The sequence below is a fragment of the Peromyscus californicus genome, unplaced genomic scaffold (assembly GCF_007827085.1).
Source record: "Peromyscus californicus insignis strain IS unplaced genomic scaffold, ASM782708v3 Scaffold_3__1_contigs__length_106647218, whole genome shotgun sequence".
NCBI classification, from domain to species: Eukaryota; Metazoa; Chordata; class Mammalia; order Rodentia; family Cricetidae; genus Peromyscus; species Peromyscus californicus.
This window is the reverse complement of record NW_026294551.1, coordinates 48,515,846-48,536,462: the sequence shown is the minus strand read 5'-3', so window position 1 is coordinate 48,536,462 and position 20,617 is coordinate 48,515,846. Positions and strand designations below refer to the sequence as shown.

General features: G+C 47.6%; 1 protein-coding gene across 2 annotated transcripts in view; it reads right to left on the bottom strand.

Moving 5' to 3' along the window:
* Positions 1-13,357, bottom strand: part of Rap1gap2 (RAP1 GTPase activating protein 2) — a 230,443-nt gene extending 217,086 nt beyond the window's left edge. Inside the window, exons 1-2 of one of the 2 annotated variants that reach the window (XR_008222175.1) lie at positions 13,238-13,357; positions 3,157-3,273 (exon numbers count right to left, since the gene is read on the bottom strand). Coding sequence is in view for 1 of the 2 variants with exons in the window: in XM_052756083.1 (XP_052612043.1) it covers positions 3,157-3,273; positions 13,238-13,287 (167 nt within the window). In the remaining variant the exon portion in view is untranslated. The remainder of the gene's footprint in view (positions 1-3,156; positions 3,274-13,237) is intronic. The other variant, XM_052756083.1, reaches the window with a different exon arrangement.
* Positions 13,358-20,617: the final 7,260 nt, after the last annotated feature.

Below are 20,617 nucleotides of genomic sequence, written 5' to 3'. Positions count from 1 at the left end.
TCCCTAAGTTTCCCCAAGCCAATCTCTTTAATAACAGACTCTGAAACTTGAATCAGGATTGATGTTCAGCCTGTTGATGTGAGGTTTCTGGGTGGCACCATTTCCTCTATTTGTAGAGCTAGAAATCACCCTCCCTGTCTCCGGCCTTTGTGTGTGTGCCTTGAGCAAGAGAGTCCATGAGCACAGAGGTCACTAGCCCCACCTCTCACAGCTGTGACTGACCCCGAGGTCTTAGCTCCTCCAACAGTGCAGACAGCAGTAACCAAATCATCTCATCGCTCAGTCAGTTCATTCCCACAGAGTATTTAAATGATACACTTAATAAGCACTGAAATAATAAACAAAAAATATCGGGGTATAGTGGTACATACCTATAATGCCAGTACTCGGGAGGCTGAGACAGAGAGGATTGGGAGTCCTAGGCTGCCCTAAACCTAGGCTACAAAATGAGACCCTGAACCAAAGAAAACAATAACTGTTGGGTGGTGGTGGCACATGCCTTTAATCACACCACTCGAGGAGCACAGAGGTGGAGCTCTGTGAATTTGATTGAGGCCAGCCTGGTCTACAAAGTGAGTTCCAGGACAGCCTGGGCTTTTACACAGAGAAACTCTGTCTCAAAACCACCACCACCCCAAAAAAGAGAAGAACAGAGCTGGAGATGTAGTTCCGCTGGTTAAGTACTTGCCCGGCATGTGCGAAGCCCTGGTGGGATCCCCAGCACCATATAAACTGGACATCTTTTGAATACAAGTATTTAATAAGTTACATGGTAATCTGTGCATGGGGACAGTGGAGACAGAAGGATTAGAAATTCAAGGTAGCCAGGCAGTGGTGGCACACGCCTTTAATCCTAGCACTCGGGAAGCAGAGGCAGGCGGATCTCTGTGAGTTCGAGGCCAGCCTGGTCTACAGAGTGAGATCCAGGAGAGGCGCAAAGCTACACAGAGAAACCCTGTCTCAAAAAAAAGAGAGAATTATCAGCTACTTATTGAATTTGAGGCCAGCCTGGGCTGCACGAGACCCTATCTCAAAGAAAATAATAATAAGATGATAATAATTAACAATATTCTAACACAAAAATAATTGTGGCCACTGAGCTATAATAGACTCCTCTTAAGTCCTCCGAGCTGAAGTCTGTCCAAGGGTGAAATCTGAAGTTATTTCCAATTGTTCTATCCTGCCATATGGTTGCCCTCCTCCTCCAAGGAGCCTGTCTTGCTCCTGTGATCCTGAAGTGCATCCTTTTTTCTGGCTCAGTGTGCAGAGCAGTCCCATCAGCCTCAGACCGCCTGGCAGGAAGCCCATCTTTCAGCTCCCTACCTAACAGTTTGGGGATCCCTTCTTAGTCTCAAAGTTAGCCTCTTGTAGCTTCCCAGTGAGTTCAGAAGCAATATATTATGTTCATGTGTGAGTCACTCACTGGCTATTGCATGAGCTCTTTCCTGGACCACTCATGGTACCAGGACATAGAAAAGGATACGGTGGAAAGGTCCCTGCCCTCCACCCCAGGGAGCTTACAATGCAGTAAGGGACAAAGACAAGGACAAACTGACCAATTAGACATGTCACACAGTGGTGAGAGCTTGGAAGGAAAGAAAAATAAGCCACATTATGTCAGATGGCAGTTGGCATGCAGGAGGTCTTTGCAGATGGCCTAAAACTAAATCACAGTGTGTCCTTCATGACCATATCTCATTAGAATGACAGTTCTCAGGGCAGACTCTTTCTTTGTAAGCAGTCACAATCATGATCTTAGATTTCAGGGTAGGGCCTGATGTGTGTGTGTGTGTATGTGTCTGTCTGTCTGTCTGTCTGTGTCTATGTCTGTGTGTCTGTGTTTTGCCTGAATGAATGTCTGTGCACCACATGACTGCCTGGCGACCACAGATGCCAGAAAAAAGCATCAGATACCCTGAATCTGGAATTACAGGTGGTTGTCATCTGCCATGTGAGTGCTGAGACTTGAACCTGGGTCTCTGGAAGTCTGCTCTTAAACATGGAGCCATCTCTCCAGCCCTATTTTTACTTTTCTAAAGATTTGTTTTGGAGGCTGGAAGGATGGCTCAGTGGTTAAGAGCACCAACTGCTCCTCCAGAGGTCCTGAGTTCAGTTCCCAGCACCCACATGTCGGCTCACAACCATCTATAACTAACTGTAATCCCATGGAATCCGATGCCCTCTACTGGTGTGCAGACATATATGCAGACAAGACACCTATATATAGAAAATACATAAATAAATAAATCTTTTTAAAAATTAGATTTATTTGTGTGTGTGTGTGTGTGTGTGTGTGTGTGTGTGTGTGTGTGTGTGTCGAACTGTTGCCCGAGGGGACTAGAGGCTTAGCATCCTTATGGAGCTGGAGTTACAGACAGTGTGAGACACCCAATGTGGGAACTGTGAACATTCATGTCCTCTGGAAGAACAGTACTCACTCTTAACCAAGGAATTACCTCACCAGCCCTTTACTTTTTATTTTGAGACAGAGTCTCTCTGAGCTGTACATGCATGCAGTGTGTGCATGTGGAGATCACAGGACAACCCTCCTGAGTCAGTTAGCTCCTCCCACCCAGGGATTCAGAGCTCCAACTCGGGTCCTCAGCCTCGCATGACAAGCACTTTTACCCACTGCGTTGCCCTGCCAACCCCATCCTCCCTTTTAAAGAACCAGCTCATCTCCAAGCCTGAGAAATCTCCACAGACATCACATTCTCAAGACTCATAATGTCCTAAAGGGAGGGGAAATGCATGCAGACCCACCTTACAGAGGAGAAAGTGGGGGCTGTGAGTTAACTCCACTCACTCTGTGCATTACTACAACTGATAAACTCTTCCCAGGACCCCAGGAGTCCCCATCATCGACGATTTATGAACTAGTGTGGGCTAGCTGTAGAGGCAAGAAGCCTGGACCCACATGAAGAATGAGGGGAGGGCTAGTGTAAAGGTGCACACCTTTAATCCCAGCACTCAGGAGACAAAGGCAAGCAGAGCTCTGTGAGTTCAAGGCCAGCTTAATCTACATAGCAAGTTTCAGGCTAACCAGGGCTACATAGTGAGATCCTGTCTCAGAAAAAGAAAACAAAAACAAAAACAAAAACAAAAAACAGTGAGGGGTGGGAAAGGGAAAAGGCAACAGGTAGGAGTTTCCTTTACCTGGAAGGGGACGCAAGGTCAGCTCTGCTGAGGATTCTGTGTTGCTGAGGGCTGTAGAGCCACTGGAAAGCTGTCAGTGTTCTCTCTTCTGTGCGGAATCGCCCCTCCTGCATGTACCTGTGGGAAGGAGGGGTGAGTCAGGAGGCTCTGCAGAGCTTGCTTCTTTAGACAAGGACACCTACACCCACGTCGCCCTGTTCATCTGCCAGAAAAGCCCCATCTGCACAGGCCACCCTAAAATGACTCTGGTGAGGAAGCAGCTATGAGGAGCAAGTCGCAAATCAATCGGTAGAAAAAGCTTTCTAGAAGTTGGCTGCTCAGAATGGAGAAGAGTCACTTGCAAGTGATGAGTTCCCTGTCACTGGAAGTATGTAACCAGATATCAAGCATCAGAAAAAATGTGTATCCTGTAATCCCAACAGGGCTAGGACAATGGTGTGTGTGTGTGTGTGTGTGTGTGTGTGTGTGTGTGTGTGTGTGTGTGTGTGTCCGAGCACATGTACTGTGCATGTGTATGCACTCACCCATACATGCATATGTGGAGACCAATATAATATGTCATCTCTCACTCTCCACCTTATTTTTTGAAACAGTATCTCTTGTTGAACCTGGAGCCTACTGATTGGCTAGACTGGCTGGCCAAAGAGCCCCACCACCACTCCTCCTAGGGATCCACCTGTCTCCACATCCTCCAGCCCTGGGGTTACAGATGCACTGGGGATCCAAACTCAGGTCCTTGTGCAGGAAACACTTTACCCACTGAGCCATCTCCCAAGCCTGACACTGGCCTTTCTGCTCTCACACCAGAAGGACTACCTGGAGTGTGACGCGGGACTCAGTGTCAGAATCAGATCCTCCGCACCCTTACGGTACTCTCGCAGAGTCCCAGCTGGCCCCTGGAAGGATCGGAGAAGCTGGGCTGGGCAAAGTGAACACAAAGGGGAGGCAGTCCCTCTCCTGCTCTGGCCAACCCTTCCTCGTAGAATCATGTACTCATTCACTAATTCAACATGTACTGAACGCTTAGAGCAGCGGTTCTCAACCTTCCTAATGCTGCTACCCTTTAATACTGTTCCTCATGGTGTGCTGACCCTCAACCGTGAAATTGGTTTCGTTGCTACTTCATAACTGTAATTTTGCTACTGTTATGAATCACGATGTAAATAACTGTGTTTTCCAATGGTCTTAGGTGACCCCCGTAAAAGGGACGCTCAACCCCCTGAGAGGGGTGGTGATCCATGTGTTGAGAACCACTGTTCTAGAAGATGAAAAAGCAGACATAGTTTCTTACTCCCTAGGGCTGTCAGTCCTGTGAGAGAGTATCCAAAAATAAATATATCATGACCCAAGCATAGTACTGTACACCTGTAATCCCAGCACTTAGGAGGCAGAGGCAGGAGGATCACTACAAATTCAAGGTCAGCTCCATCAAAATATTGAGTTCAGGGTAGCTAAAGCTATGTAAAATGATCCTGTCTCAAACAGGCAAAAGATCGTCGGGCGGTGGTGGAGCACACCTTTGATCGCAGCACTTGAGAGGCAGAGGCAGGCGGATCTCTGTGAGTTCGAGGCCAGCCTGGGCTACAGCGTGAGATCCAGGAAAGGCTCCAAAGCTACACAGAGAGACCCTGTCTCAAAAAAAAAAAACAAAAAAAGCCGGGTGGCAGTGGCACCTGGGTCCTCTGCAAGAGCGACAAGTGCTCTTAACCCCTGAGCCATCTCTGCAGCCCCCGTCTTTTGCTAGACTAACATCCCACAACTATCCTGGTCTGCAGTTATCTGTAGATTAAGTCTCCGGAGGAGCATCACTGAGTTAACGGCAAAATGCATTCAGCATTAATACGGGTGGCTGGTGACTACTGACTCCCTCATGGCAGTACAGGAGAAGGCTGTAGTAATGACTGATTGATTGGTCATTTGCTTCATTAATTTTTTTGCCTGGTTTTTTTTGTCTATTTGTTTGGTTTTTTTTTTTTTTTATTTGTTTTTGGTTTTGGTTTTGTTTTTCGAGACAGGGTTTCTTCTTGTAGTTTTGGTGCCTGTCCTAGATCTTGCTCTGTAGACCAGGCTGGCCTCGAACTCACAGAGATCCGCCTGCCTCTGCCTCCCGAGTGCTGGGATTAAAGGCGTGTGACATCGCCGCCCTGCAGATTACTCACTTTTTGAAAATATAATATTGTCACATGGTTCACGCTCTAATGGCACCAAAGTCATCACAATGCTCCCCATACAGTGCTCCCCATGCCAGGCTCTTACACAACACTCCTCATACAATGCTCCCTCGTACAGTCTTCCCCATAGAGTGCTCCCATAGAGTGCTCCCATACAGCCATTCTGTTCTCATTGTTAGTTTATTGGTGTGTGATTGGTTTCCCCATGGACATGACAGATGCACGTTTGGGTCAATCTGAGAAATCTAAGGATGGGGGAAGGCAGGGAATTGATGTCAGAATAGGATGGGTAAGTCAGTGTGGCCTTCCTGGAGGAGGCAGCATTTAAGGTAAGGTTAGTAGAAGGAAAATCATCCTGGGGCAGGAAGAAGGTCACAGTAAATTCAAGCCCCAAGCAGAAGTCATGAATTTTCTCCCCAAAGCTATTCTCATCTGGAGTGAATGGTATGGTAGCCAGTTTCCTGCATAAACCAGGAGCCCATCTTGCCCATGGATCCCACCCATGTCTACCCCAGCAACAGGTCCTGCCACCCTACCTCTTTAGTTCAAGGGCATCCATCTCCAGAACCGTACGATCCCAGACACAGCCCTGGCTCTCTTCAAGAGTGTCTCACCTGGATGGCCTGCCATTCCCACCCAGCAGCTGGGACCACCTTCCTGGAGGCCCATTGGGTGATACAGAGACAGCGAAGGGCGAGGCTCAGACCAGAAGCTCTAGCCTGGGAGAGCACAGGAGCAATGGGCCATGCTTTGTTCTTTGTAGTGGGTAGTCATTCCAGCTTTGATCTAACCAATAGTTCTTAGTACCCCCGCCTTCTTTCAGAGCCAGATGCCCCTGCTGGAGTTCTCACACCACCACTCCTCTCTCCGTGCAAGCCCTTGCCATGGGCTAGGGGTCTGTGCCCCTCAGACTCATAGGTTAAATTCCCAACTGCCCAATGTCATGGTAATGGCAGGTAGGTGAGTCCTGTAGGCTCAAGGAAGACCCCTTATGAATGGGATTAGGATCCTTACAAGAGGAGACAAGAGGCTGGGTATGTGGCTCAATTGCTTGCTTAACATGCATGAAGCCCTGGGTTCGGATCCCTGACACCTCATAAAACCAGCTGTGGGGGCACATACCTGTAATTCCACTACTTGGAAAATGGAGGCAGGAGACCAGAAATTTAAGGGCTTCCTCAGATGCTTAGTGAGTTTGGGGCCAGACTGGGATAAATGAGATCCTGTCTTTTTTTTTTTTTTCACCCCAGAGACAGGGTTTCTCTGTGTAGCCCTGGCTGTCCTAGAATTCACTCTGTAGACCAGGCTGGCCTCGAACTCAGAGATCCATCTGCCTTTGCCTCCCGAGTGCTGGGATTAAAGGGCTACCTTTTTTTTTTTGCCTTAAAAAAATGTATTTGTGTGTGTCATGACACACATGTTGTAGGTCCAAGAACAACTTTGTGGAGTTGGTCCTCTCCTGCTGTCTTTACATGGGTTCCAGGGATTGAACTCAGCTCTCCAGGTTGGTGCAGTGAGACCTGGTGAGCTGTCTCAATGGCTTGGGACCCTGTTTTAGAAAACAAGCATTGGGGATGGGACTTTCTCTCTGACGTACGATGGTACAATGGGAAAGTGGACATCTGACAACCGGAAAGAGGCCCTCACTAGACACAGTGACATGATCCTGCACTGCAGGACTGTGAGGAGTCACTGCATGTCGCTGAGGCTACTGTGTCAATAGTACTGTCCCAGCACCCTGAGCTGAATAAGGCAGTGCTCATTAAACCTTGGAGCGCAGCTCCACAGGCACCCTCAGGATGTCCCCTGGAAAATTTCTTCCCTGAACAGATGGCCTGGGCTCTGCTGAGCAATAGCATAGCAGCTGCACAATGTTCACCCCAGAGCACTTTGCCCAGCTGTAAACACACACACACACACACACACACACACACACACACACACACACACTTTTAGAATAGGTAAGATCTCTCTCTTATGAGAAGTTACATTGATTCCCAGTCACTTTTCCATGTCCTCACCCACCCTATTCTACACCCACCGCAGAAAATAACTTTTATTACATTTTGTGTCTTCAGAGTTTGGATATTTAAAGTAAGCAACTCTGTTTTAACATCAATTACCCATACTGCTCTACACATAATTCCCCCTGCTCCTAGTAATAAATCTTGGATATAGCATGGTAGCATACATGAACACCCTCATTTGAAGCTTCTTTTATGGCTGCACATATGTCTTTACTGTACAAACATACCATAATTTATGTAACTAGTCCCTACCAGGAGGGAATTGACAAGATTCAGTCCTCAGTCTTTTCCTCTTTTTTATTTATTTATTTATTTTCGTGTATTTTGCCTGCAAGTATGTTTATGTATCATGTGCATGCAGTGCTTACAGAGGCCAAAAGAGGGCATTGTACCTTCTAGGACTGGAGTTATGGACTGCTCTTAGCTGTTGTATGGGTTCTGGGGGAAAAAAGTGAGTAATCTATTTTTAATATAAGACTTCTTCTGATCATGATGTCCTAAGTGGTAAGGGCCAGAAACATCCCAAGAGGCCATCCATCTGGTCTAACAGCTGCATTTTATAGATGAGGGTATGAGACCCAACACTGGCACAGGGCCACTCCCCAGCTTCCAGACCACACATCAGACTGGCCTGGATCCCACTAGGTGTATATAGGCCCCAGGCTGAGTGAGACCACTTAGCAGCCATCCTCCACTCCACACCTCTCCTCACAGATAACTTCCCCTTCCTTGTACCCATCCCCCAGACATGTGACTGGAAGGGACTATTGTCCACTCAGCAAAGCAGCTTGGAGTCACCTCAACCTGGGTTCCAGCTGTGAGTGAGGAATTTTCCCTGTGAGCTCCAGGTTTTTCATGTATAAGGTGAGTACAATAATCATATCTACTTTCAAGGATCATTGCAAGGTTGTGGGGTGTCTTGGGAGTGAGTGTTTATTATGGTTTGTTTTAGTTTTTTGTTTGTTTGTTTGTTTTTCAAGACAGGGTTTCTCTGTGTATCGCTTGCTGTCCTAGAACTAGTTCTGTAGACCAGGCTGGCCTTGAACTCACAGAGATCCACCTGCCTCCCCAGTGCTGGGATTAAAGGCGTGGACCAACACCACCCTGCTTTGCTTTAGTGTTTTGAGACAGAGTCTCATATTGCCCAGGCTGACTTCCAGATGACTATGTGACCCAGGCAGGCACTGAATTTTTTCTTCTCTGGCCTCTTCCTTTAAAGTGCTGGGATGACAGGCCTGATCCACCACCTGAGCCCCCCTTATTTCTGTACCAGCCTTTCCCGTTGCTGTATGGTACATTCATACCCACAGTGCCCTGTGTCCCTGATTCCTTTGTCCTTCCCAAACATACCCTGCCTCTCCTCACCTGCGAGTGCTCCTCACTGAACTGCCCTCCCTCCACGTTTACCCCAAACCACACTGCCTCTGAATCTGTGCCCAGTCTCCCAGCCAGAGTCCAAGTCAGCTGATTCTGAGATGTATGACCTAACCTGGTTCACCGCACAGGCTCAGCCTGCCCATGAGTGAGTTATTTACAATGTGCCTCTCTGTCTCCCCACTGGAGTGTGATCCAGCTGGGGGTCCTGCAACATCTCCCCCATAGCCTTTGACATTCAAGGCAGCCTGCCATAAAAATCACAGTAACAAAGGTAGTCAGCTCATCACCACCTTGGGAATGCTCTGCCACAGATGATCTTCATTAATGAGTTCAATTTACTAACTTAGGAAATGAGTTTGCCGAACTGGATCTCACAGAATATAAGAAAAAATGAACCAGCCATCCGCAAACATCTTCCTGGCCACCCTGCTGTGTATCTGAAATCCCACTAAGCAGTTCTTGCAAGGAAATTAGCTATTGCCCAGAGGTTGTTCTGTGTGTGTGTGTGTGTGTGTGTGTGTGTGTCTGTCTGTCTGTCTGTCTGTCTGTCTGTCTGTGTGTGACTAGGGATTGAAATCAGACTTTGTACATAGTAGGCACTCTACCAGCTATATTCCTAGCCTAAGGGCTAACTTTTCAATCCACTGTCATCTATTAAAACTTGAGCAATGGGGTGCTGGAGAATCGCTCATCAACAGGTAAGAGTGCTCTTGTAGAGGTCCCCAGTTCAGAACCCGGCCCCCACACCAGATGCTCACAACCACCTGCAACTCCAGTTCTAGGGACCTAACTGACACCTTCTTCTGCCTCTGTGGGCACACACACACAGGGAGACACACTAAGATACACACACATATAAATAAATTAATTAACTCAAAAAGAATAACTTAAACAATGGGCCAGTAAGAGGGCTCAGTGAGGAAAGGCACTTGCCGCCAAGCCCGACCACCCAGGCCCCATGTGGTGGAAAGACAGAAGAGACCCCCACCAGGTGGCACACAGGCATCCTCCCCACAATTAATTCAATTAAATTAATTAATTAATCAATTAAAAAACCTGTAGCAAGAACTAGTGTCTTCATCCCTGGAAGAATAGAGGCTGAGACCCGCTGCTACAGTCTGAACATGTACCCCTAGATTCATTCCTATTGAATCCTAATCTCAGGGGCATGATGTCAGGAGGGAGACTTTTGCAGGAAGTAAGTCAGTCCGGCAGATGGGGTTTAGTGGCCTCCTGAAGGAGACCCTGGAGGGCTAGCTAGCCCCACTAATACAAGAAGACACAGTAAGAGGCCTCCATCTATCAGGAAGTGTACCTTCACTAGGTTCTAAATCTAAATCGGTTGGTGCTTTGATCTTGGACATCTCAGTCTCCAGGACTGTGAGAAATATATGTTTCTTGTGTATAAGCTTCCAGCCTGAGCCAGGTGGTGATGGCACATGCCTTTAATCCCAGCATTTGGGAGGCAGAGCCAGGTGGATCTCTGTGAGTTCGAGGCCAGCCTGGTCTACAGAGCGAAATCCAGGACAGGCACCAAAACTACACAGAGAAACCCTGTCTCAAAAATTTTTTAAAATGAAAAAAAAAAAAATTAAGGAACTTTGTCTCAAAAAAGCCATGGTGGGGCCGGGCGGTGGTGGCGCACGCCTTTAATCCCAGCACTCGGGAGGCAGAGGCAGGCGGATCTCTGTGAGTTCGAGGCCAGACTGGTCTACAGAGTGAGATCCAGGAAAGGCGCAAAGCTACACAGAGAAACCCTGTCTCGAAAAACCAAAAAAAAAAAAAAAAAAAAAAAAAAAAAAAGCCATGGTGGCGCATCCCTTTAATCCCAGCATTCTGGAGGCAGAGACAGGTAGATCTCTGTAAATTCAAGGCCTGCCAGATCTACATAGCCAGTTCCAGGTCAGCTTGGGCTACACAGTAAGACCCTGCCTCAAAACAAAATGCACACGTCGGGCAGTGGTGGAGCACATCTTTAGTCCCAGCACTTGGGAGGCAGAGGCAGGCAGATCTCTGTGAGTTCAAGGTCAGTCTGGTCTATAGAGCGAGATCCAGGGCAGCCAGGGCTACACAAAGAAACCCTGTCTCAAAAAAAAAAAAAAGTCAAGAATGTGATAATCCCATCTCTGGGGAGGTAGAGACAGGGAGATCCCTGAGGCCTGCTAGCCTGCCAGTTTAGCCTACCCAGTGAGCTACCCTGTGTCAAAAAAAAAAAAAAAAAAGGTAAGGAGCTGGAGAGATTACAGTGGTTAAGAGCACTGGCTGCTCTTCCAAAGGACTGGGGTTCAATTCCCAGTATCTATATGATTCTTCACAACTGTCCACAACTCCATTTCAGGGGATCACCCTCTTCGGGTCTCTGTGAACATCAGGCATGTACATGGTACACAGACATACATGCAGGCAAGACACCCATACACAAAACAAAAACAAATAAATCTAAAAAATAACTTTAAAAAGGTGAGCAGTGCCTGAGAAACAACATCTGAGGCTGTCCTTGTACTCACTCTCAAATGTGCATGCACCTGCGTGCACACCCACACACACACTGAACAAACAAACAAACAAAAACAAAAGTGATGATAATAACAATAATTTTGGCAGGCAGATCTCTGTAGTTCGAGGTCAGCCTGGTCCACAGAGTGAGTACCAGGACAATCAGGGCTATACGAAGAAAGAAACTCTATATTAAAAAAGAAAAAAAAAAAGGTGGGAAGTGGTGGCTGGTCTACAAAGTGAGTTCCAGGACAGCCAGAACTGTTACAACCCTGTCTTGGGAAAAACAAAAACAAACAAACAAATAATAATAATATTGGGCAGGTGAGATGGCTCAGCAGGTAAAGGCTCTGGCCACCAGCCTGAAGAACTGAATTCAACCACTAAGACCTACATAATGGAGAGAATTGACTGCTGAAAGTCATCCTCTGATCCCCATACTGTACCTCAGTATGCACATACATACACATAAATAAATAAATAAATAAATAAATAAATAAATAAATAGACAAATAAATAAATAAATAGACAAATAAATAAATAGACAAATAAATAAATAGATAAATAAATAAATAGACAAATAAATAAATAAATAGACAAATAAATAGACGAATAAATGTGATAATTAAAATAACAACAATAATAATTTTAAGTATGTACTACAAAACAGAACTCTATGTCAGTAGCAACCTCACACGTTTGCTGTGTGTTTTGATTTCCCTCTCTCTCTCTCTCTCTCTCTCTCTCTCTCTCTCTCTCTCTCTCTCTCTCTCTCTCTCTCTCTCTCTCTCTCTGTGTGTGATGTGTGTGTGAGATGTGTGTGCAGATACCCAAGGAGATCGGAAGAGGGCATCAGATCCCCTGAGCTGGAGTTACAGGCTGTTTTGAGTCATCTCCGCCCTTCTCTTGACAGTGTGAACTTGAGTGCCTGGGCAGGCTGAGGTGCTGGGACAGTCCCAAAACTAAACAAAAAGGAGGAATAGTAAAACACTTGAGCAAGCAAGCCCTACGTTCGAATCCTCACTTCAACATGTGTTCGTTGTGCGGCTTTAACTAATCATTTTCCCTTCCTGACTTTTCTCATCTGTGAAACAGGTGTGCTACGGTCTTCTTCTGAGTACTATGAATAATCGTATCAGTGCAATACCTGGGTTCCGATTACTGCAGAGCGGTGGGAAGTGCCCTGGATGTTGCTCTCATTGATTGATACCAATACTTAAAACTAGTCTCACCAAACAGAGGCCAAGCCCTTGGCAGCCCTGAGCATTCAGACTTGAGGGTACAGGGAACATGGCGACTGGGCTGCAGTACCTTGGAAAACCCTCCCAGCTTGCAGTCTAGTAACCTGACACCCGACTGACAGATTTCCTGGCGGAGTACGCGGTGGGGGAAGGGCCCAGTCTACACATGAATCCCCTCCCTTTCCCAAACCTCCCCGGCCTACTCCACTGAGTCCAGGTCCCGAATGGGCTCACCCCAGGGGACCTTGTGGAGGTGAGCTGGGGCATCTCTTTGAATGGAAGGGTGGGGCGGTGGCTGGTGCCCTCTTGGGACTCAGATTCTAGACTCTACCTCGGGCTGCAGGATTGGAGGTAGGCAGGTATCCCCACGGGCTGAGGTGGGGTGAAGGGCGAGGGAACCCCACCCGTGTGCTTGTGGAAGGAGGACTGCTGCCCCTCCAAAGCTCCGAGTCACCGGCAGGGTTGGGCTTTCCTTAGGGTCTTGAAGTCTTCCTGTGGCCACCGCGGGCTGAGCAGGCTTACCTGCACTCTTAAGACCCTGAAAACCCGGGCAATGTCCCTCCCGGCTGTCATCCTTGAACATCCAAACACTAGGATGCAAGGAGACATCGGTTCCGGGGCCCGATTCTCTGGAGAGTAGCTAGAATGCTGCGCGGGGACCCTGAGTGGCTTTGATCTGGCAGCCCGGCGCCTCTGCTAACCCAATCCTGGGTCACTCCGCTCAGGAAGAAACTTTTGGCTTCCCGGTGGCTACCCGCTGCCCACTCACCAGCGCACCAGCTGCCAGCGCTTCTCCCCCGGCGCCCTGCGGCCCGCCATGCCTTGTCCGGCAGCTCCCTGCGCCGCGGAGGCGGCTCCAGCTGCATCAGGGCCAGTGCCCAGCGCTCTGGCGGCCGCGGGGACAGCACGGGACCCAGAGGCGCTCACCCTCCCGGCGGCCGTGAGCCCCACCCTCAGTCGCCCGGCGGGGTCACCGCACTTCTCTGCAGCAGCGCGCCGGACCGCCCAGCGTCCTTCGCCTCTTTTCCTCACCCTGCTGAATATCTAGGTTTCTTTGGAGCACCGAGCCAGGAGTCAGGTTCTCAGAGACCTTTGGCCCCGCTGTGTTTTGTCCCCTTAAACAGTTTGTTCTACTTACCGTAAACATGAAGCATAAAAAGAAATTAAACTCTCTTAAACGCTTAAAATAAAAGCCGATGTGCCCTGAGAACGATTAAAATACTATAATACGGCAGTAATTAAAACAGTACCATGGCATCAGCCTAGACACTGCCCACCCTAGGCCCAGCCCCACCAAGCGGTCAACCTCCCATCCACCCCAGATTCTTTTCGTTGCTGGAGAAGGGCAGAGACTAGCCTGGCTGACCCGATCAGAGGTTCCAGGGAACTCAAACCTGGTGTAAAGGAGCTCAAAATTGTCTGTAGAGCCAGGCACGGTGGTGTTCTGTAATTCCAGGGCTCAGGGGGTAGAGGCAGAACGGAGTTCAAGGTCATCCTCGCTTACAAAGCCAGAAAAAGGCCAGCTTGATATACATAAGACCTGTCACCAAAGGCCAGAAGGAACAGGCAGTCCCCGTCAAAGAGGAAAAGGAGGAGAGAAAGGAGGAAGAGAGAATGCTTATGAGATTGTACACATTCAGGGAGTCTTCCCAACTCGCTGGCTTCCCGTATTAGGACAATCCAAATTCAGTTTTCCCTTGTTTTGGTTTTCTAAGATAATATCTTGTTATGTAGCCAGGCTGGCCTCAAACTCTTGGCAATCCTCTTGCCTGAGCCTCCAAGCGCTGGGACTACAAGAGTGCACGTCAGACTGGGAAACCCTTTCACGTCACAGGAGAGAAACTGGGCAGATTGAATACAAAGTCTGACTCCCTTGTGAGATCCTGGAAGTAGCCTTCCTTGTGAAGACACGTGTCTATGTGCAGGAGCAATGGAGGAAACTTTCCACCTGGAGGCATAGAGGACAGAGGAGCTCAGTAGTGCTTGCCAACACATGCAAAGCCAGCCCTCCAGGGGTGGTGCATACGGGTAAACCCAAGGCAGAGGCAGGAGGCTCAGAAATCCAAGGTCATCCTTAGCTACACAGCAGGGTCTAAGTTGAAGCCAGCCTGGGATACATAAGACAAGAGAGAGAGAGAGAGAGAGACAGACAGACAGAGAGAAGCAGGCAAAAGGGAGAGAGGAAGGGAAGGAGAGGAGAGGAGGAGAAATGAAATTTCCAGGGAAAGCTGGGCAAAATGGCGCACACCTTTAATCTCAGCACTCAGGAGGCAGAGACAGGAGGGATCACTGTGAGTTCAAGGCCAGCCTGGTCTACATAGTGAGACCCTGTTTCAAACAAAAAAAAACAAAAATTTCCATGAATGACCTGCTATTGATCTTTGCCATTCTGTCCATATATGCCTTCTCCACTGTTCAATAAAAATCAAAATTACAGAAGTGGGTTTGATAGCATGCGCCTGCAATCATGGGTATTCAGAAGACTAAAGCAGAAGACCAGCTTAAGCCCAGAAGTTCAAAGCCAACCTGGATGATACAGTAACACTTTTAAAAAAAAAAAAAAAATACCAAGATTCCATAAATCCTAAGGACCCCGACCTAGGCTTTCCACAGCATCTCAACAAAGCAGGAAGACAGGAAGCCCCACCCCCACCTGTAAAGGCAGCAGGGAGAGAAGGAAAGAGAAACACTCAGTGCTTTGGAGCTGGAGTGCTGGCATGGGGCTGACAATTCCTTCTAAGCAACCTTTCTTTAATCTTATCCAGTGAAATCAACATGCAGACCAAGGAAACCAAAGGGAAAGTCTAAAATCCCCTCCAAAGTAGAGTTGTGAGTGCATGTTTGTTGAGTGTGAATGTGGTTACCCTGTAATCTCAGCACAGGTGAGAGGATTGCCTTGAGTTTGGGACCAGTCTGGGCTACTTAGTGAGTTCTAGATCAGCCTGAGCTACGGTGAGAGACCCCGTGTCAAACAAAAAGAGTTGGGGGTACAGCTCAATTTGGTAGAGTTCTTGTCTAGCATATACAAAGCCCTGGGTTCAATCTCTAGTTCTGCATAAAATGGGGCACCGTGGTTCATGCATGTAATCCCAGCATTGGGAAGTGGGGACAGGGGATCAGAAATTCAAGGTTATCCTCAGCTACATAATGAGTTAGAGGCCAGCCTGGGGTGCAAGGAACCCTGTCTCAAAAAGAAAGGAGGGGAAATGGCAAGCAAAACTTTGGGAAGAGAAATTAAAGATGAAGGAAGAAGAAATTTTTAGTTTTTAAATATAAGCATGTCTTTTTTGTTTGTTTGGTTGGTTTTGTTTTGATTTTTGAGACAGGGTTTCTCTGTGTAGCCTTGGTTGTCCTGGAACTCACCCTGTAAACCAGGCTGGCCTCAATTAAATTAAGAGATCTGCCTGCCTCTGTCTCCCAAGTACTGGAATTGAAGATGTCCGCCACCACTCAGTGAGCATATCCTACTTTTCGAGGGTTTTGTTGTTGTTGCTGTTGTTGTTTTAATTGGGACTTGGGAGCCAGGCAGTGACGGAGGACACCTTGAATCCTAGTCTCCAGAGACAGAGGCAGGCAGATCTCTGAATCTGAGGCCAGCCTGTTTTACAGAGTGAATTCTAGGTCAACCAGGGGTAGAGAGAGAAACCCTGTCTGGGGGGGGGGATTAGGAGTTTGGGAGCATGAGGACCTGAATTCAAATCTTCAGAATCCACTTAAAAAGGTGGGTATGAAAGCTGGGCGGTGGTGGCGCATGCCTTTAATCCCAGCACTCGGGAGGCAGAGGCAGGCAGATCTTTGTGAGTTTGAGGCCAGCCTGGTCTCCAAAGCGAGTTCCAGGAAAGGCGCAAAGCTACACAGAGAAACCCTGTCTCGAAAAACCAAAAAAAAAAAAAAAAAAAGTGGGTATGATTGGGTTGGCAATGGGACTGCAGAGACAGGGGGATCACTGGGAGTTACTGGTTGCTAACTGAGCTGTAGATTCGGTGAGTAACCCTGCCTCAAGGGAATGAGGCAGACAGTGTTAGAACAGGACCCCCAACTTCCTCTTCTGGTCTCAACACAATGTACATCTATACACACGAATATATATGCACATAGAAGCAGGCACACAAAATAACTATCTACAATATGTATATAATCATATATATTACCTGGATGGTGAAATTACAGACTCGAGCCGGGCGGTGGTGGCGCACGCCTTTAATCCCAGCACTCGGGAGGCAGAGCCAAGCGGATCTCTGTGAGTTCGAGGCCAGCCTGGGCTACCAAGTGAGTCCCAGGAAAGGCAACAAAGCTACACAGAGAAACCCTGTCTCGAAAAACCAAAAAAAAAAAAAAAAAAAAAAAAAAAAAGAAATTACAGACTCTACCTTCTTTGTTAAACATGAAAAAAAAAAAAAACCATCAGGTGTCTTGGACCATAGCAAGTCTCCAGCAATCAGGGACTGGGGAGATGGCTCAGTGGCTCAAATGTTTGCTGCACAAGAATGAGAGCCTGAGTTTGGATTCCTGCCTTCCATGTAAAAACTGGTGTGGTGGTATATATCTATAACCCCGGTGCTGGGAAGTAAGACAGATCCTGGAGGCCCAGTGGCCAGCCAGTCTAAGTATAACAATGAGCACCAGGTTCAATAAGAAGACCTTGCCTCAGCCGGGCAGCGGTGGTGCACACCTTTAATCCCAGTACTGCGGACCAGAGCCAGGCGGATCTCTATGAGCCAGCCTGGTCTACAGAGTGAGATCCAGGACAGGCACCAAAACTACAGAGAAAAACCCTGTCTCGAAAAACAGAAACAACAAAAACAAAAGATTGACCAGAGACTTGGAAAAGTCAGAGCTGAGGTGCATTCAGGTCTTCGCACACTTGGACCATCACTGCTAGGGTGCTTTCAGTCACAGATGGGTTCATCTCTCTGGGAGATAATGAGGTGGTTGCAAGCTTACTTACCATGACACTAGACGGACCAGGGCTGTAAACCTGACTGTGCTCCTTCCCAACTGTGTTATTTTCTCTTCCCTACAAATAGAAATTACCTTTGCAACAGAAATTCTCAGATGAAATTGTGTAGATAAAGTGCCTCACTCAAAATAATGGCTGCTCTAAGGTGATAAGGGGGGGGGGGGGAGTGGGGCGGTGTGGGTGTGTGTGGGTGTGTGTGTGGGTGTGCTTTTTCTTTTACTTTGCTACACACTTAACTTCAAAAATAGAAAAAAATATTAAACAGTATTTAACAAAAATCTCTGGCACACACAAAGCGCTGCATAAATGTTTATCGTTGCTATGATTGGTGCTGTGGACACCATCATCTCAGTGTCCCTTTTCATGATGTTTCCAGGGCTCCTCCAACCTTAGACACACTGCTGTGCACACAGCTTTGCTCGGATTGCTCTGTGTAACAACTGATGGTTTCTACAACTCCTCCAAGGACATGGCTCTAAGAAACCCAGTCCCAGAGCCTAGGCCCTAGCTCTTCCTGCTCCACTGGCTCAGCTCCTTTGTGAGGCACTGCTTATTGGGTGCTCTTACACATTACTTATCACTTTTCAGGTAAATATTTTGCAGGCAAATGTATTGCAGATTTCCAGAGGGCCACGTTAGAGGACTTTCATATCCAGCAGAGAGCTTGATTGGGCACAGGACACTGTAAGCAGTATTTTTTTGTCCCAAGATTGCAGCCATGGCATAGGGTCACCACTCAGACAGGTTTCTATGGCTGTTTGTTTTAGCTGCCAGAGTCCCAGGACTCACCTTTTTTTTTTCTTTCGAGACAAGGTTTCTCTGTGTAGCTTTGCACCTCTCCTGGAACTCACTTGGTAGCCCAGGCTGGCCTCGAACTCACAGAGATCCGCCTGGCTCTGCCTCCCAAGTGCTGGGATTAAAGGCGTGAGCCACCACCGCCCGGCTTCAGGACTCACCTTTATCCAGGACAAGGAGAAGAACATCTGGGAATTGATCATGGCAATCCTATCCACCAACAGTGTGCACACACACACACACACACACACACACACACACACACACACACACTTCATTTGATCCTCACAACACTTTTAAATTTTTGTTTATTTCATTTTATGTGTATGGGTGTTTTGCTCGAGTGTGTGTGTGTGTGTGTGTGTGTGTGTGTGTGTGTGCCACTTGCACACCTAGTGCCCATGATATAGGTAGTTGTGAACTGCCATGTAGGTGCTGGGAACTGAACCTGGGTCCCCTGGAAGACTAGCCAATGTTCTTAATCACTGAATCATTTCTCCAGCACCTTAAATTTTTATTTTTATTTTGTGTGTATGAGTGTTTTGTCTGCAGTATGTCTGTGCACCATGTGCATGCCTAGTGCCTGGGGAGGCCAAAGGAGGGCATCAGATCCCCTGGAATTGGAGTTATAGATCATTGTAAACGGCCATGTGGGTGCTGGGAATCAAACCAGGGTCTTCTGGAAGAGCAGCCAGCACGCCTAACCACTGAGCCATCTCTCCAGCCATCTCTCGAGATACTTTTATAAGGATCCTGCTGATAGATGTTGTTCTTCCCAACTTATTGAAGAAGTACAGTTCAGGAGGGGATGGTGGCTCGGGATCCTAATTCCAGATTATGTAATTCCAAAATCCAGAGCTGAGGCATAATTATCACAAGTTCAGGATCAATTTGAGCTTCTGGGTCAGACCCTGTCTCAAAAACAAAACAAAAGAAAAAACAAGAAGAGGAGGGAAAGGAAGGGGGGGAGGAGCTCAGAGAGGCTAGGAGTTTCCTAGAATTATCCAGCCAGCAGGTAGCAGAGCTAGCATCTGGGCTTAAGAATCTTTCATACCGTGTCTTCTGGAGACACAAAGCATTGTCTGTCACTGTGATGCCTCATACAACTGAGCCATTAGCTGGTTTATCAGAACTCATGTCCCTGTGGGAGACCATCACAGCTCAGTAATGCTGTCCAGTAAAGACAGTAAGGAGCCTGGCAGTGGTGGCATACGCCTTTAATCCCAGCACTCGGGAGGCAGAGGCAGGTGAATCTCTGAGTTCAAGGCCAGCCTGGTCTGCAGATTGAGTTCCAAGACAGCCAGGGCTACACAGTGAAACCCTGTCTCGAAACACCCTCCCCAACTTAAAAAAAAAAAAAAAAAAAAAAAAAAAAAGACAGTAAGTAATTGAGAACAGGACCAGGCTGACCTTCCATCCTGGGATTTTCTTAGGCAGGTTGAAAAAGACCAACCTGAAGCAGAGCTTCAAGCTGGGGCTCATATAGGGCTTTGACAAAGATACAAACATCTATCAAATACCAACTGCCAGTCAAAACAGCGAAATCTTTCAACTCTTTGAGGCTTAGAATCAGCCAAGGGAAGCTAAAGTTTTTATTCATTGACATCCAAGTGCAGTTAAGTCTCAGAGATTTACAAGAGAGCTGGGTGTGGTAGTGTCTGCATGTGATCCCAACACTCGGGAGGCTAGGCCAGAATTGGGAGTTTAAGGCCAGTCCAAGCTACAGAGTGAGTTCAAGGTCAGTTTGCACCAAGTGGTAGAGCAAGACCTTATTTAAAAGAAAAGGAGGGCCAGGTGGTGGCGGCACATGCTTTAAATTCCAGCACTGGGGAGGCAGAGGCAGGCAGATCTCCAAGTTCCTGGCCAGTCTGGTCTGCATAGTGAATTCCAGGGCAGCCAGGGCTACACAGAGAAACCCTGTCTTGAAAAAAGGAAGAAGGAGGAGGAGGAGGAGAAGGAAGAGGAGGAGGAGGGGAGGAGGAGGAGGAAGAGGAGGAGGAGGGGAGGAGGAGGAGGAGGAGAAGGAGGAAGAGGAGGAGGAGGGGAGGAGGAGGAGGAGGAGGAGGAGGAGGAGGAGGAGGAAGAGGAGGAGGAGGAGGAGGGGAGGAGGAGAAAGTGGAAGGAAAAGGAATAAGAGGGAAAGAAGAAATCTGGGCATGGTGGTGCATAGCTCAGGAAGCAGAGGCATAAGTATCTATGCGAGTTCAAGGCCAACCTGGTCTACAAAGCAAGAAAGTTCCAACCCAACTAGAGCTACATAGCAAGACTTTGCCCTCCCCCGCTCCAAAAACAAACAAACAAACAAACAAACAAAAAAAAAAACGTAAGGCCTTCGGGAAATTTGGCTCAAGAAGAAAGCAAATATTTGACTTGCAATGGAGTGAGGAAATCCAG